Source organism: Myxocyprinus asiaticus, chromosome 5 (genome assembly GCF_019703515.2).
Source record: "Myxocyprinus asiaticus isolate MX2 ecotype Aquarium Trade chromosome 5, UBuf_Myxa_2, whole genome shotgun sequence".
Lineage (NCBI taxonomy): Eukaryota > Metazoa > Chordata > Actinopteri > Cypriniformes > Catostomidae > Myxocyprinus > Myxocyprinus asiaticus.
This window is the reverse complement of record NC_059348.1, coordinates 24,825,099-24,842,112: the sequence shown is the minus strand read 5'-3', so window position 1 is coordinate 24,842,112 and position 17,014 is coordinate 24,825,099. Positions and strand designations below refer to the sequence as shown.

Genomic DNA, 17,014 nt, shown 5'->3' with positions numbered 1-17,014 from the left:
TCATCAAGGCGAGGCAAGCTTGTAACATGATTGGTGTTACACTCACACGCGCGTGAGTGAAAACACAGAAATATTCGAACAATGAGAAGCAGCCTAGCAGGCTTATACTGCCTTCATGTGTTATATGAATTTTCCTACTTCCCACTTCTGAAGTGGTAATTACGAAAACTTTTATTTTGACTCCATAATACATATAATACAGTTAGCTTGCTGACGATAATGGAATTTTTGTCAAATTCAAGATAATTTCACGGTGTAAAAATGTACAACATGCATAGAATGGTTGCTGATATACAACCATTCATACATAATGAATATGACCAAAACAGCAAACGCTAAAAATTCACGGTACTTAAATGAACAAAACCTGCCATTCACAGTGAGTGCTGAGAGCAAATTAGTAGAGAGGGGGGTATTAGGTTATAAATGGGGGACGTTTATTAGTCATAATAATCAAATCTATCATCAAGTTCCTCTTTGCATTAAAACGTTTGTCTAGATTTGGAGTATATCAGATAGTTCTCAATTATACGGGTTGGTACGCATTTGTACCGCGATTCATCTGATTTTGAAGTCTAGCGATGCAGCTGAAGTATCTGGTTTAGCAGCGTCAAATACACAGGTGGAGGCACAACCTCGGCTAATGCACCTGCATGGCTCTGTAGATGGATACGGCTCAACTGACAGAGCAGCGTGAGAACAAAGCTCTTAAAACTCGAGCTCTTAAACTTGCAGCTTGTGAGAAGCTTTGCTAGAAGCAAGGCGCGAAGAGGCGGAAACCATTTGAAATTGGCACAGAATTTTACATCACCACACTTGAATTTACTATAGTAACACTAACTGTACTTTAGGCAGAAATAGATTGATAATAAATATTATCATATCACTACTTCAGCTCTATTAAATTTGTCATTGGCAACATTAGGGGAGTGAGGGAATATAATTAATTTGTGTTACAACTTATAAATACAGCATTTATATTTTGTATTTATTGTTTTTACTTGTGTTTAGAGTTGGTCTACTGTTTATAATTACAAAAATGCCATAGTTTGTTTATAGAAATCATGTTACATCTAACCATGGTAGTGAAGAAGATCCATGCTTCGATACATTTACTATGGTCTTGTTACAAATACTACTGTTAAAACTATAAAAATAAATAATTAATAAATTAAAATGTTCAAAAAGGCAAATGTAAAATATATTAACAATATCACTTTTATTATTAGTTTCTGTCTTCGCATTTTCATTTTATAGGCCCCAGATATAGCCCTCCATCTGCTTGAATTCAAGAAACACAAGGTTTGGTCTCACATTCATGATGCATAATCTGCTGAATTTATTAACAAAACTTTAAAATAATGCAAAGCATCAAAGTTGCATTGAGCAAATTAAGCAAATAACACAAATAGTGAGTTTTGTGTTTTATGTTTTTTTTCTCATTTTTTGATACAAAATCTTCTGACTTCACTGGGTCATTCATATGCTCAGAACTCGTAATTATGACATTTCCGAATCCACTTGAAGGGCACATTATGAAGCGGAGGCTGTGTTGTGATTGGATGTGAAGCCTGATGGATGAATCCCGAGATCTTCCTGCTAGAACTACTCTTACGCTTACATCTCTGTCTCAAACACTCCCTGGTTTCTCTAACAATAAAGCACCATATTAACATACCTAATGACAAACCTTTCGTTTGCCTGATTCAGCTGAATTTTCTGGCGAGGGCTGCATAAAGTGAGAGTTTTACTGTTTCTTCTCAGCACAAGTCTCTGTTGCATGTTGTTTGACAAAAATGCTGGATGTTCTCATTGTCACTAGCTGTGTTGTCTCCGCTCTGCTCTACCCTTCATTAAATGTCTCTGGCTATGTCACTACATCTGCAGTTCTTTTCTCACAGTAGTGTGAGGGAGAGGCGACAATAGTTTGGTGAAGGAGAAAAGGGTTTAAAAAAAAAACTGATTGCCATGTAAGCACACTAGCTAAATAAGACTTCCTAAGAATCCCTGGGGTGCTTTTTAGTACCAAAAATGTATAGGATTATTGAAGGTCATTTTGATATGTTGATGAGTTTATGAGTAATGTGATGGGATTAATAGACCAATGTACTGTATATAGAATTTATGAGTTTTTAGAATTTAAAGAGCTGACCACCATGGATGAGGTGCCATTGTTAGCTTTAGAAAGGTGAGAGTGGACAGTGAAGTTTGGTATTTTCTCCGTTATTCATCATTGAACAGTCTGTCTTGTGTATTTAAAGATATTGTGGCAGGGCCCTGTCTCTGCCTTGCTGCACTGCTGGTAGTGATGCTTACTTTGTTACCACATATGTTGCTATATGCACACATGGTATCCAAGTGTATAGCTTTGAAATTATTCATTCTTATTTTTATTAATTTGCTCCTTTTTACGGGCAGGTCTTCCACAAGCAAACAGGGACAAGATCTTCGAGGGTTTGACCATAGAACAGGGCTTCTACACGTCAAAGGATTTCCTTCCCTTAGTTGCAAAGGCCAGTAAAAGAGGTAAGTGACAGTTTGAGGTACTATGAATGTCATTTTTGCTCTTGTATAGCAGAAGATTGTAATAGAGAAAAATTAGTAGCATCACCTAAATCACCTGTCATTAATTTACGTCTGTTATATAATTGCTAAGTTTAGACTGGGATTTGATGCTGGTTAAAAGGTTAGTTCACCCAAAAATGAAAATTCTCTTATCATTTACTCACCCTCATGGCATCCCAGATGTGTATGATTTTATTTCTTCAGCAGAACACAAAAGAAGACATTCTAGACATTCATACAATGCAAGTGAATGGTGACCAAAACTCTGTAGCTCCAAAAATCACATAAAGTGAACATTAAAGTAATCCATAGGACTCCAGTGTTTAAATCCATATCTTCAGAAGCAGTATAATAGGTGTGGGTGAGAACTTTCAGATAACTTTCAGATGTAAAAGTAAAAGCGAATTTGGAGATATAGAGTAAAAAAAGGACTTAAATTTTAATCTGTTTCTCACTCACACCTATTATATTGCTTCTAAATATATGGATTTAACCACAGTTTTATGGATTACTTCTATGTTTCCTTTATGTGATTTTTGGAATTACAAAGGTCTGATCACCATTCACTTGCATTGTATGGACCTACAGAGCCGAGATATCTTCCAAAAATCTTTCTTTGTTTTCTGCTGAAGAAAGAAAGTCATACACATCTGGGATGGGATGAGACAATTGTAATTTTTTGGGTGAACTAACCCTTTAAGTCTATATGCACTGAATTTTACCTTTATGTCTGTGGTGTGTTTCTTTTGCAGGCATGTGTAATTGTCATTCACAGCTGCCAGAGCTGCATGGGAATGTGATTGTCCTGGGTGCAGGAGACACAGCGTTTGACTGTGCCACCTCTGCTCTCCGCTGTGGAGCTCGACGAGTCTTTGTGGTCTTTAGAAAGGGATTCACCAACATTCGCGCTGTTCCAGAAGAGGTAAAAAAAAAATCAGTTCAGCAGCACCTGCAGCCAGTGATAAAATCCTATTGAAGGACCAGCTGTATACCCCATGCCCATGAGGACAGATTTTCTCTTTTTGTTCCCCTTAAATTACATTATGTGTGGAATCTGAAATGTTTTTTTTTTTTTTTCAAATAACAAGGAACTAATCTGATTAACTAAAGGCCAACAGAATTACACAGCAAAAAACATTTTCTTTATCATTATTTTTGTCTTGTCTTTCAGTGAAAATATCTGAACATCCTTTAATCAAGATACATTTACTTCAGAGGCTGAATTCCTTTTTTTGTTTTTTTGAGAATATATCAAGTGTATTTTTCTTACCCCATTGACAAATAGTTTTTTCTTGTTTTAAGCATAAATGTGGTAATGTTTGGTGTTACACAAGAAAAAGAAATGCTCTATTCAGTATATATTTTCTGAAAAAAAATTATATGTTAAAGTGAATTTATCTTACTTTAGTAATGTTTAGATATGTTTACTGAAAAAAACTATTGAAAATACTGATTAATAAAATGATAAATCATAGCGTATAAAAATATATAGAACCCAAAAGCATGCTATGTGCTGTTTAAACAGCCCTTATCGTGTATTTTCCTTTCAGTTCTCAATTTCTCCTTGTATCAGCAATATTCCTCACCTGAGGAAGAATATTTCATCTGTTTCGTTCCTTTTTTTTACTTTATGGATAAAACTGCATATTGTTTGCTATTGTAGAGGGAGGTAAACTGTGATAAAAAGCTGCCTTTCTCTGCTTTGTTTCTCTCACAGAGACCTTTTGCATTACTGCAGGTTTGATGAAGGTGTTCCAGTTTGTATCTGTTTACATATATCCTCCACTTGCTACTATTGACTGCCATTGTGTCATGTCTATTGCGTGCAGGGAGTGATCATTATTGTGCCTTCTTTGATGCATTGCCTGTACAACTTATTTTACTCCAAGGACTGTTCTCCTTCAGCGAGTATCTCTCATCTCCTTGGTATATTCTTGAGCCTAATTCCTACATTAACCAACCACATGAAAGCACATGATAAGCAGAAAACGTCATGGTTACTTGTGTAACCTCCGTTTCCTGATGGAGGGAACGAGAAGTTGTGTCGATGTAGTGACACTAGGGGTCACTCTTGGGAGCCTGAGACACCTCTGGTCTTTGATAAAAGGCCGATGAAAATTGGCGAGTGGTATTTGCATGCCACTCCCCCGGACACATGGGTATAAAAGGAGCTGGTATGCAACCACTCATTCAGGTTTTATGCTGAGGAGCCGATATAAGGTCTGGCCATTTCAGCGGGTAGTTCAGCGTTGTGGCAGGAAGGACACAATGTCTCGTTCCCTCCATAAGGGAACGGAGGTTACACAAGTAACCACGACGTTCCGTATCTGTCACTCACTCGACGTTGTGTCGATGTAGTGACACTAGGGGTCCCTATTCAAAACGCCACAATTGGCTGAACTGTGTTACGTGAACTGGCAGTGTGTGTGGTGGGCAGACTACTGTGTGCCTCATAGCCAGCACACCAGGTCGACATGTAACCTCCCCCAACATAGTTATGAGTGTCGAACGGCCCTTTGGGGACAAGTCGACTACCCAAAAGAGACAGGCTTAACCCAGTCGTGGCCTCTTTTCCCCTTCTCTTTTTTCCACTCCCTAAAAAAGAAGGGGGATTATCCGACTGGGCCACCAGGTCTAGTCAGGGGGTGTCCCTCCCAAGGGGAAGACACTGCGGAGACCACACCTCGCCCAAAGTGAGGGGGGGATATTTAAGTGGACGAATATGTCACATGGTCTTTCCAACCATGTGGAGAGTCTTCAAGGTAGATCCTACCCAATGGGGGAGAAGTTACTGCAAACATGGAGACTGGGGCAGAGGGGCTCTGCCCAAGGAAGATGCAGTTTGCCAACAGGGAAACGAATTAGCGGAAGATATACATCGCATGGGGCTAGCCTTACAGGGAACTGCCACATGCGGAGCACCTACCCCAGAACAGGACTCTTAGCACATGTACTGGGCCAGCATCGAATCTCTCCAAATACTCAACTGCCACTGGGCTCGGAGGAAGTCAACCAGGGAACAAACTTGTAAACACTACTGGGAATTAATGGCACACGTCTTCAGCTCAAAAGGAGGTGGAAGGCGCTATGTGCAAGCGATACACCCGGCCGGCTATCCCGGGCTTATCCGCCACTACCTGGGATGAAACCGGTTCCACCCGGAAGTTGTAGAACCTTGCAAAGGTGTTGGGTGTTGCCCAGCCCGCTGCTCTGCAAATGACTGTTAGAGAGGCACCCCTGGCCAGAGCCCAGGAAGCCGCTACACCCCTGTTAGAATGGGCTCGTAGCCCTACTGGGGGCGGCATGTCCTGGGCGTGATATGCCATAGTTATGGCGTCAATGAGCCAGTGGGCGATCCTCTGCTTGGAGACAGTGCTTCCTTTCCGCTGTGCACCAAAGCAGACAAAGAGCTGCTCAGAGATTTTAAAGCTCTGCGATCCAGATAGATGCGTAAAGTGCGCACCGGACACAGCAACGACAGGGCTGGGTCTGCCTCCTCCTGGGGCAGCGCTTGCAGGTTCACCACCTGGTCCCTAAAAGGGGTGGTGGGAACCTTGGGCACATAGCCCGGTCGGGGTCTCAGGATCACGTGAGAGTAGCCCGGACCGAACTCCAGACACGTTTCGCTGACAGAGAACGCTTGCATGTCTCCTACCCTCTTGATGGAAGTGAGCGCAGTCAGGAGGGCAGTCTTCAAGGAGAGTGCCTTAAGCTCAGCTGACTGCAAAGGCTCAAAGGGGGCTCTCTGTAGACCCTGAATAAATACAGAGAGGTCCCATGAGGGAACGAGGCGCGGTCTGGAGGGATTCAGCCTCCTGGTGCCTCTCAGGAACCTGACGATCAGGTCGTGCTTCCCTAAGGACTTACCGTCGACTGCGTCGTGGTGTGCTGCTATGGCGGCAACGTACACCTTCAAGGTGGAAGGGGACAGCCTCCCTTCCAACTTCTCCTGCAGGAAGGAAAGCACTGATCCGACTGCACATCTCTGGGGGTCTTCCCGTCGGGAAGAACACCACTTAGTGAACAGATGCCACTTAAAGGCACACAGGCGCCTCGTAGAGGGGGCCCTAGCCTGAGTGATCGTGTCTACCACCGCAGGTCTGCGTCCCGTCCAGCAGCCAGACATGGAGATTCCAGAGGTCTGGTCGCAGCTGCCACCACATCTGGGTGGGCCAGTAGGTTGCTACTAGGACGACCTGATCCTTGTCCTCCCTGACCTTGCACAGGGTCTGTGCAAGTAGGCTCACTGGGGGAAACGCATATTTGCATAGTCCAGGGGGCCAGCTGTGTGCCAGCGTGTCTATACTGAGGGGTGCCTCAGTCAGGGCGTACCAAAGCGAGCAGTGGGAGGATTCCCGGGAAGCAAACAGGTCTATGTGTGCTCGAACGAATCGACTCCAAATCAGCTGGACCACCTGAGGGTGGAGTCTCCACTCTCCCCTGAGGGTAACCTGACATGACAGCGCGTCCACTGCGGTGTCGAGGTCGCCCGGGATGTGAGTGGCTCGCAGCGACTTGAAGTGCTGCTGACTCCAGAGGAGGAGACAGCGGGCGAGTTGTGACATACAAGGAGAGCGCAGATCGTCTTGACGGTTGACATATGATACCGTTGCTGTGTTGTCTGTCCGAACTAACACGTGCTTGCCCTGGATCAATGGCCGGAACCTCCGCAGGGCGAGCAGAATTGCCAACAACTCGATGCAGTTGATGTGCCAATGCAGTCGCGGACCCATCCAGAGGCCGGCGGCTGCGTGCCCATTGCAAACAGTGCCCCAGCCCGTTTTGGAGGCATCTGTCATGACCACGACGTGCCTGGAGACCAGTTCTAGAGGAACACCTGCCCGTAAAAACGAGAGGTCGGTCCAAGGGCTGAAAAGACGGTGACAGACCGGCGTGATGACTACACGATGTGTCCCGTGGCACCATGCCCATCTCGGGACTCGAGTCTGGAGCCAGTGCTGAAGTGGCCTCATACGCATCAACCCGAGCGGGGTGGCCACCGCCGAGGATGCCATATGCCCCAGGAGCCTCTGAAAAAGTTTCAGTGGAACCACTGTTTTCTGTTTGAACGCCTTCAATCAGGCCAGCACCGACTGGGCGCGCTCGTTCGTAAGGCGTGCCATCAAGGAGACTGAGTCCAACTCCAAACTGAGAAAAGAGATGCTCTGAACTGGGAGGAGCTTGCTTTTTTCCCAGTTGACCCGAAGCCCTAGTCGGCTGAGGTTTGAGAGCACCAGGTCCCTGTGTGCGCACAACATGTCTCGAGAGTGAGCTAGGATTAGCCAATCGTTGAGATAGTTGAGAATGCAAATGCCCACCTCCCTTAACAGGGCAAGGGCAGCCTCTGCGACCTTCGGGAAGATGCGAGGAGACAGGGACAGGCCGAAATGGGAGGACTTTTTACTGATATGCCTGACCCTCGAATGCAAACTGCAGGAAGGGTCTGTGTCAAAGAAGGATCGAGATGTGGAAGTACACATCCTTCAGGTCTACCACCGTGAACCAATCTTGATGCCGGACGCTCGCCAGAATGCGTTTTTGCATCAGCATCTTGAACGGGAGTCTGTGTAAAGCCCGGTTCAGTACTCGCAAGTCCAAGATTGGCCGCAACCCACCGCCTTTTTTCGGTACAATGAAGTAGGGACTGTAAAACCCCTTCTTCATCTCGGCTGGAGGGACAGGTTCTGTTGCGCCCTTCCGTAGGAGGGTAGCGATCTCCGCTCGCAAGGTAGCAGCATTTTCGCTCTTGACTAAGGTGAAGTGAATACCGCTGAACCTGGGCAGGCGCCTGCTGAACAGAATCGCGTAGCCGAGTCGGACCGCCTGGATCAGCCATCGCGATGGATTGGAAAGCGCGAGCCACGCGTCCAAGTTCTGTGCAAGGGGGACCAAGGGGACAATTTCTTCAGACGTACCGGCAGGTGGGGCCTCGCGGCGGGGCGGAGCTTGAGGTGCCACACCACGTCGTGGCTGTGCTGAGTCTAGGGACATTGAAGCACTTACCTGGCTCCATGTGACCACCCCCGGAACAGCCTGGGATGGGAGGAAGAGGCCTGTCCTCGTAACCCATGGAGACTGCCACATCGGGGGCGGCTGTGTGCCACAGCTGGGCGCTCAGGGGCGGAAAGGCCACCGCTGGAGCACCAATCCTGCAAGAAAAAACCCATGGACAGTAGTCGTGGTGATGACCATGCACACCGGGTATGTGACCCAGGGAGGAAGAAAGCCGCTCTTTTGCTGAACTGTTGGGTACCGCAGCCACTTGGGCATGCAGCAAAATCAAACAAAAAGGCAACAAAAGATTGTCTGCCATGCGCCACCAGGGGATGGAGTGGTCTTTTTACCAGCTCCAGGTTAGTGGGTTCTCTTGTCTCTGGATCGCCCGTCTCAGGGGCACTTTGTCGACCTCCGTGGGTTCTTATGCGCCGGCTGTGAGACGGGTGGCATCTGCTTCCTGCGGTGGGCTCCACGCCGGGGCCGGGCCGAAGGGTGGGCTGCGGCAGAGCCGGTGCAGTCACCGCAGGGGGACACCTTTGGCGACGAGCAGATGGGGTGCGGGATCTTGAGCCACGCTGGGGCAGGATGTGCCGGATTGCCTCCGTCTGCTGCTTCACTGCCGAGAACTGCTGGGCAAAGTCCTCGACCGTGTCGCCGAATAGGCCAGCCTGGGAAATGGGGCCAGCAAGAAACCGTGTCTTGTCGGCCTCGCCCATCTCGATCAGGTTGAGCCAAAGGTGGTGCTCCTGGACAACTATTATGGCCATCGTCCGCCCGAGAGACCGCGCCGTGACCTTCATCACTCGGAGAGCGAGGTCGGTCACCGAGCACAGTTCCTGCATCAAATATGGGGTGGAACTACCCTCGTGCAGTTCTTTCAATGCCTTGGCTTGGTGGACCTGCAGGAGAGCCATGGCGTGCAGGGCAGAGACGGCTTGTCCAGCAGCGCTATAGGCTTTAGCTGTCAGGGACGACGTGAGCCTACAGGGCTTGGGTGGGAGCTTAGTGCGACCGTGCCAGGCGGCGGCGCTCTGCGGGCATAGGTGCGCCGCGAGCGCCGTATCCACCGGGGGAATCGCCGTATAGCTCCTGGCCGCCCCGCCATCGCGGGTAGTGAGAGCGGGGGAACTGTGGAATCGGGGCCGGGCAGTAAAAGGTGCCTCCCACTATTTCGTCAGCTCCTCGTGCACTTCCGGGAAGAATGGCACTGGAGCGGGGAGTGGCTGCTTTGAGTGGCACCACGAGCCCAGGAACCAATCATCAAGCCACGAGGGTTCAGGGGAGAGCGGAGGGTTCCACTCTAACCCGACGCTCGCGGCCGCCTGGGAAAGCATGTCCGTCATTTCGGCATCGGCCTGTGACTGGGCAATCATCCCCGAAGGGGATTCTGCATCCGACTGGACAAGCCCGCTCTCTGATGCTGCGCTCGAGAGCTCATCATCTTCGCGGGCTCCGAACAAGAAGCCAGACTCATCGTGAGATGAGCCGGCGAACTCATCCGGAAGCCCGATTGGGGCAGACGAGCGTGCTGGGGAATGGGAGGTCCGCGGGGGGATACCCGGTGGAGACGAAAGCAAGCCGCGACCGCAACGTTGCCATGGTGTCACTACATCGACACAACTTCAAGTGAGTGACAGATAGGGAATCCAAGTTAGATAGCACCTTTGTCCATACAATCAAACATGGTTATCTTGCATGGTGACAAAAAATATAAGAACCTTGAAATACCAGCTGTTTCAGTGATGGATTTTATTTATTGAACAATATTTAATCCTAAATCTCAATATTTCGTTAATCAAGAGTATTTTAATTTTTTTTACAAGAGTGACAACATAAGTTATATCACAAATACAGTGTATTTTTTAGGACAATTTCAAACATTTAGAAAGTTTTTCCTTCTTAAAGGTAAAGTGTGTAATTTTAGTGACACTAGTCACACCAAACAGAATTAAAAGTTTAAATGGCTTGACTTGGCCAGACATAACGGCACTGGCTCAATGTAGAGTACCTGCTTGACTGAACAATGGAGAACAGGGGAGTGTCTGTAACTCGTTTAAAAGCATTATTTTTCCAGTTTTGTTTGATGCTGCTGTAGTGGAACAGAAATTCTACATTTCACCTTCAAAACTACCATGTCTTGCACCTAGCAGTACAGGAGGCCCTGAAATAACAAAATCACTCCTGAAAGGCCTTAAACATATTAATGGAAATGTGAATTTTAAACACATTAAGCTTTAAGTGAAGTTCTAATCATTATCCACCTTTTCTCTAGAAACTTATCAATTGAGAAACTACCCAAGTTTTGAAAGCCATTGTTTCAATTATTACTGATACCGATATTTTTAATGTGATATTTTTTTAACAGTTACATAAAATATTAATAGTTTCTAATGGAATGGTATCAAGGTTAACACAGTTAGCGGTGAATTACACAACAGATAGCTGGAATAAAAGAGATAAAAGTCAGCTGAGAAAAACTGAATGGCTTTACTTAATGGAATAAACTGACATTACAGAGATAAAAAATAAAAAAAATACAATATCGATGCTGCTAACTGAACTGAAATCTTGCATATGGTCAGATGAACCAAGTGTGCTGGAGTTAAAAGTGGATCTATCTCTTTGAACGAGAGTTCTGATACAAAAATAAACGAGGTTTCATATCTTGCTTAGATACCAAAGACTTCTTGTATCTACGAACAAAGAGCAGGCTAAGGTTTTAAAACAATAAAATCACATAAAATGCTTTGGTTTCTTTTAGACAATAAATGTGCAGAGTTGACTGCATTCTTAAGGATATTCAGCTACATGTTCTTGCACATTATAACCAGAGTTTTTTTTTTTTTAAATTATAATTTGAACATTTTGATGGTTACACTTTACAATATAGCACTTGTTATGTGATGTAAAATAAGGTATTATCAATTGTAAGAATTTATTGTAATCCATTAAGAATATTTTTGTGTACAACCCCAGTTCCAAAAAAGTTGGGACAGTATGTAAAATGCTAATAAAACAAAAAGGAGTGATTTGTATTGTATTATATTCACCCTTTGCTATATTGATAACACCACAACTACACATTATATGATGTTTTACCTTTTCATATTTATTTATTTATTTATTTTTTAATGTTCTGTAATTTCAATCGGATGATTGCAGCATGCTCCAAAATTTGTGTTTAAGCCTGTGTCTATTGTATAACGCCTTCAGACAGTTCAGCACCGGCTGCATGCTCTCGTTCTTGAGGCGTGCTGTCATCGAGACTGAGTCCAACTCCAAACTGAGAAAAGAGATGCTCTGAATCGGGGAGAGCTTGCTCTTTTCCCAGTTGACCCGAAGCCCCAGTCGGCTGAGGTGCCAGAGCACAAGGTCCCTGTGTGCGCACAGCAACTCTCGAGAATGAGCTAGGATTGGCCAGTCGTCAAGATAGTTGAGGATTCTGAAGCCCACTTCCCTTAACGGGCAAGGGCTGCCTCTGCGACCTTCGTGAAGACATGAGGGTACAAGGACAGGCCGAAGGGCAGGACCTTGTACTGGTACGCCTGGCCTTCGAATGCAAACCACAGGAAGGTCTGTGTTGAGGTAAGACCAAGACATGGAAGTACGCGTCCTTCAGGTCTACCGCTGCGAACCAATCTAGATGCTGGACGCTCATTAGAATGTGTTTTTGCTTCAACATCTTGGACGGGAGTCTGTGCAAAGCCCGGTTCAGTACTCGCAGGTCCAGGATTGGTCGCAACCCACCGCCTTTCTTCGGTACGATGAAGTAAGGGCTGTAGAACCCTTTCTTCATCTCAGCTGGAGGGACAGGCTCTATCGCGCCCTTGCGCAGAAGGGAAGCGATCTCCGCACACAAGGTAGCAGCATTCTCGCCCTTCACCGAGGTGAAGCGGGTGCCGCTGAACCTGGGCGGGCGCCTGGCAAACTGAATCGCGTAGCCGAGTCGGACGGTCCGGGTCAGCCATCGCGACGGGTTGGAAAGCGCGAGCCATGCGCCCAAACTCCGGGCGAGGGGGACCAAGGGAATGATCATGTCGGACGTACAGGCGGGTGGGTCCTCGCGGCAGGGCGGAGTTCAAGGTGCCACGTCGAGGGGACTCAAGCCCCGTGGCCGTGCTGAGTCCAGGGACATTGAAGCACCTGGCTCCTGCCACCCACCATAAGATTGGCCGAGGAGGGGGGAGGAGGAATCTCGTCCCCGTAGTCCACCGGAACCAATCCCGTGTGGGCGTGTTTGTGCCACAGCTGGGCGTACCTGGGCGGGGGGTCCGCAGCTGGAGTGCCATACCTGCCAAAATGGGACGGTGGATGGTGGTTGTGACAACGGCCGTGCGCACCGGACATGTGACCCAGGAGACGAGGAAATCTTTTGGGTGCCGCAGCCTCCTGGGCATGCGGCGACAAAAGATTCTTCTCCCGGCCCTCCACTGTCAGTATAGCAAAGGGTGAATATAATTTACAAATCTTTATTATTTACAAATAATTTTATTAGCATTTTTCATACTGTCCAAACGTTTTCAGAATTGGGGTTGTGTTATTATATACAGGCTTCAAATAAATCGGTCTTACTGAATTTTGTTGATTTCTTGACACGATTCACAACATTGACATTTAGGTTCTAAACATTGTGAGATGACATTGATTATATAGAAAAATACTGCTTATATGAAGATCAATGGTAGATGTGTTGTTAAATGATTAAAAAAAAAAACAGGTCTATCTGTGGGTTAACATGTGAAAGCTCTCAGGATGAGCCAGAAGATGACACTTTCAGTATATGCAAAACAGCTCATGAATAGCAATTGGATTCATATAAATATTGCATTTATAGGAACTTCCTTCATTTTACACTATATACATGCCTAGTTTCTTGGTTAGTTCATGTGAAAGACAATATACAGACTAGAGAATGATGTATTTTTCATTAGTATTATCCATATTAAGACTTTCCCATCTGAGTGAAACAACTTTGCACTACAAGCAGTAGTTTTTTTTGTCAGGAAAAAAAGTGAGAGAAGTTTACGTAAAGGTGACATTGTTGAGCTGTTATAGTGGGCAGCACTTTATATAATGAGATTTATATTTCTGTGGAGCTTTTTAAACAAAGTAATTAAGACATATTCTTTTCTCAATGACAACTGTTGCAACGCTGCCATGGAAACAGCGACAGGAAAGTTAAACTTAGAAATGTGTAACTACAGCAACTATTAACTCTGCCTTTGCTCTGTGAACATTCAAACAGTTGTGCGCTAAAGCACTGTGGCTGTAATTTAAGCCACTTCATAATGGAGGAATTTCTTTTGATTGAGGGTGTTCATTTTATTCCGCGTGAGACATTTACATTTAAGGCATTTAGCAGACCCTCTTACACATAGCGACTTACAAAAAGTTCTTATAAAAGTACTCATATGAGACCGTTGTGATCAACTGATGGCAAGCATGCTTTTTTTTAGAAAGTTTCTGCTAGAAAAATAAGTTATTTACTTGACATTCTCTGACATAACCCATGTGAGTGCAGAGCCTGTACAGTAATGTCCAGCTTTCTAAAGGGGGGAGCAGAGGATTTGGTGGTTCACAGTGTTGAACACTACTGAAAGATCTCACAAAAACAGGATAGATGACAGGTTGGCTGATCTGGCTATGTTACATTTTTTAGTCACTGCTATTAGGGTAGTTTACGTGGAGGGTGATGTTTTAAAAGGGATAGTTCAACCATATATGAAAATGTATTCATAATTTACTCACCCTAACAAATATGAAAGCAAAATGGGTATTTTTTTTCCTAAGTAGTTTTCATGTTCACTCAAGAACTTAGTGATTGTTTTTATCACTAAACAACGCGAGTTGTGAACATGTCACTGTAACCAAGCTTTTCTCATGGTGCTCATTAACTCATACCAGACATCAAGGTTTTCACTTAAAAATGACTTAAATATTGTGCTTTTTCTCATCAAAACCTATCATAGGTTTTTCTGAAGACTTGGAATATTACATTTTTATGATACTTTTGCAATCTTTTTGAAGCTTAAAAGTCAATAACTATTTACTGCCATTGTATTGCATAAAAATACGGACCGGGATATTCATTAAAATATCTCCTTCCTCAGAAAAAAGAAAATGATACAGGTTTGTAACGACATGAGGGTGAGTAAATAATGTCATCATTTTCATTTGGGTGAATTATTCTTTTAAATCCTGACTGTATTTTCATTAAAGAGGTTGTTCTTTTAGGAGCTTGTCAACCTGATCTGTAAAAAGTGGAGATAAATTAATAAATGTTTCATATTTGAGGAAGTGTTTTAATTGGGGTGAATTATTCTTCCCTATCTGTCACTCACTCGACATTGTATCGATGTAGTGACACTAGGGGTCACTCTTGGGAGCCCCAAACTCCTCTGCTTTTTGAAAAAAGGCCAATGGGAATTGGCGAGTGGAATTTGCATGCCACTCCCCCGGAGATACGGGTATAAAAGGAGCTGGTATGCAACCACTCATTCAGATTTTATCTTCGGAGCCGAGCGGTTGCATTCAGTGCACTGAATTCAATTCTCTCTACTGTTCACCTCAAACTGCTGGATTTACGGCACATTTCAGCAGCTTCTCCCCCTCTGCACCCGTGGAGTGCAGAGAACGCCCCTGGGTGCTTCGGCAGAACAAAGAAAAGAGTATATTCTAATAAAAGAGTATATTTTCAATTCTAAAAGAGCGGCACACACGGAACGTCTTTTTAAAGATTCCTTTCCGTTTGTGTGTTATTCCTGGTTGCGGTCGTTATCTCTCCGCTTCTGACCGCCACGATCGCTGTCTTACGTGTCTGAGCGCTGCCCAAGCGGAGACTTTGTTCGTGGATGGGTCTTGTCCTCATTGCGAGAACATGACCATGGCAACGTTGCGGTCGCGGCTTGCCTTCGTAAGACAGCAAGCCACCCCAGCCGCTCCCCGCCTCGGTCCTTCTACCTATGGGTATGAGGCCGCGTCGGTTAGCACTGGGGCCGATTTGGGGACTCCAATGGGTCTAGCTCCACCGGGTAACCCCCCACGGACCTCCCATTCCTCAGCACACTCACTTGCCCCAGTTGGACTCTCGGATGAGACCGCTGGCTTGTCTCAGGGTGAGTTCGACCTCTTATTTGGGGGCCGGGAAGATGATGAGCTATTGAGCGCAGCATCGGAGAGCGGGCTTGTCCACTCTGACGTGGAGGCTTTGGCTGGGCTTCCCCCTTCGGGGGTGGTCGCCCAGTCTCAGGCCAACGCGGAGATGATATACATGCTTTCCTGGGCAGCCACGAGCGTCAGGCTAGAGTGGAACCCTCGTCTCGTGCCCTCCATCAGGGAACTGAGGTTATGAAAGTAACCAGGACGTTTTAAATCCTGACTGTATTTTCATCAAAGAGGTTGTTTTTGTTTAAGCTTTTGAACCTAATCTGCAGAAGGTTGAGATAAATGAATAAATGGTTCTTGTTTTGTTTTATTGGAGTAGATATAATTTTTGGTATCACTGTAGCTCAACTGGCCGAGCATAATGCTAGTAACACCAGGGTCGTAGGTTTCATTCCTAGGGATTTAGGTCTTCAAGAAGTAACATGTTGTGTGTGAGGAGCTGTAGAGGGGTGTCAAGTTCTATGAAGTTGTCTGGGGGACCTGGCAGACAATGGAGAACTGCAGTATATTGTTGAGACATGTCTTTCGGTGTGGATTCACACAAAATAGTAAAGAAAAGTAAGAGAAGGAATTAAGGCTTTTATCCTTGAGAGCCTCTGACAAAAAACACTGTAATTGTAAGCAGTTTGTTAACAGAGGTGGTTACACAAGTGAGGAATCTAAGTGAAGACTGTGAATCTAAGTGAATCCACTTAGTGCAACTATTGTGCCAAGGTAAAACTAAGGTTCTGCTGCTGTGGAAACCATCCAGAGAGATACTACACTCCCATTAGTGTTACATTTAAGGGGAGAAACACTGAATCTAACTTTAAATCAATGTTCCGGGTTCAATACAACTTAAGCTCAGGGTTGGGAGGGTTACTTTTGAAATGTATTCCACTACAGATTACAGAATACATGCTGTAAAATGTAATTTGTAACGTATTCTAAATACTTTGGATTACTACTTCAGCACTGGTAGATTTTTTTGACTTGTTTTGATATAAGACTCTATAAAAACTCTGCCAGTACAATAAGACAAAATACACATGTTAAAAATACATTCTCTGAAAAACCTAAATATCTTATGCAGTGTTGTTTCTAAAACAACTTAAATCTAATTGATCTTGTTTTAAAGATTTTTAGATATTTTTACAAAACAATACAAAAAATATTATCAAGAATACGATTTTTGCCCTAATATCAAAGGTCTTACTAGAAAAAAAGAAATTATGATCCAACGTGAATTTTCTTGATAAAACAATATGATCGTGCCTGGTAAAATGGCTAGAAATAGCATTTTAGCATA

At 44.9% G+C, this 17,014-nt stretch overlaps 1 protein-coding gene across 1 annotated transcript in view; it reads left to right on the top strand.

The window, feature by feature from the left end:
• Positions 1–17,014, top strand: part of LOC127440388 (dihydropyrimidine dehydrogenase [NADP(+)]) — a 231,188-nt gene that overhangs the window by 72,699 nt on the left and 141,475 nt on the right. Inside the window, exons 9-10 of the mRNA XM_051696916.1 lie at positions 2,419–2,526; positions 3,318–3,487. Of these exons, the coding sequence (XP_051552876.1) occupies positions 2,419–2,526; positions 3,318–3,487 (278 nt within the window). The remainder of the gene's footprint in view (positions 1–2,418; positions 2,527–3,317; positions 3,488–17,014) is intronic.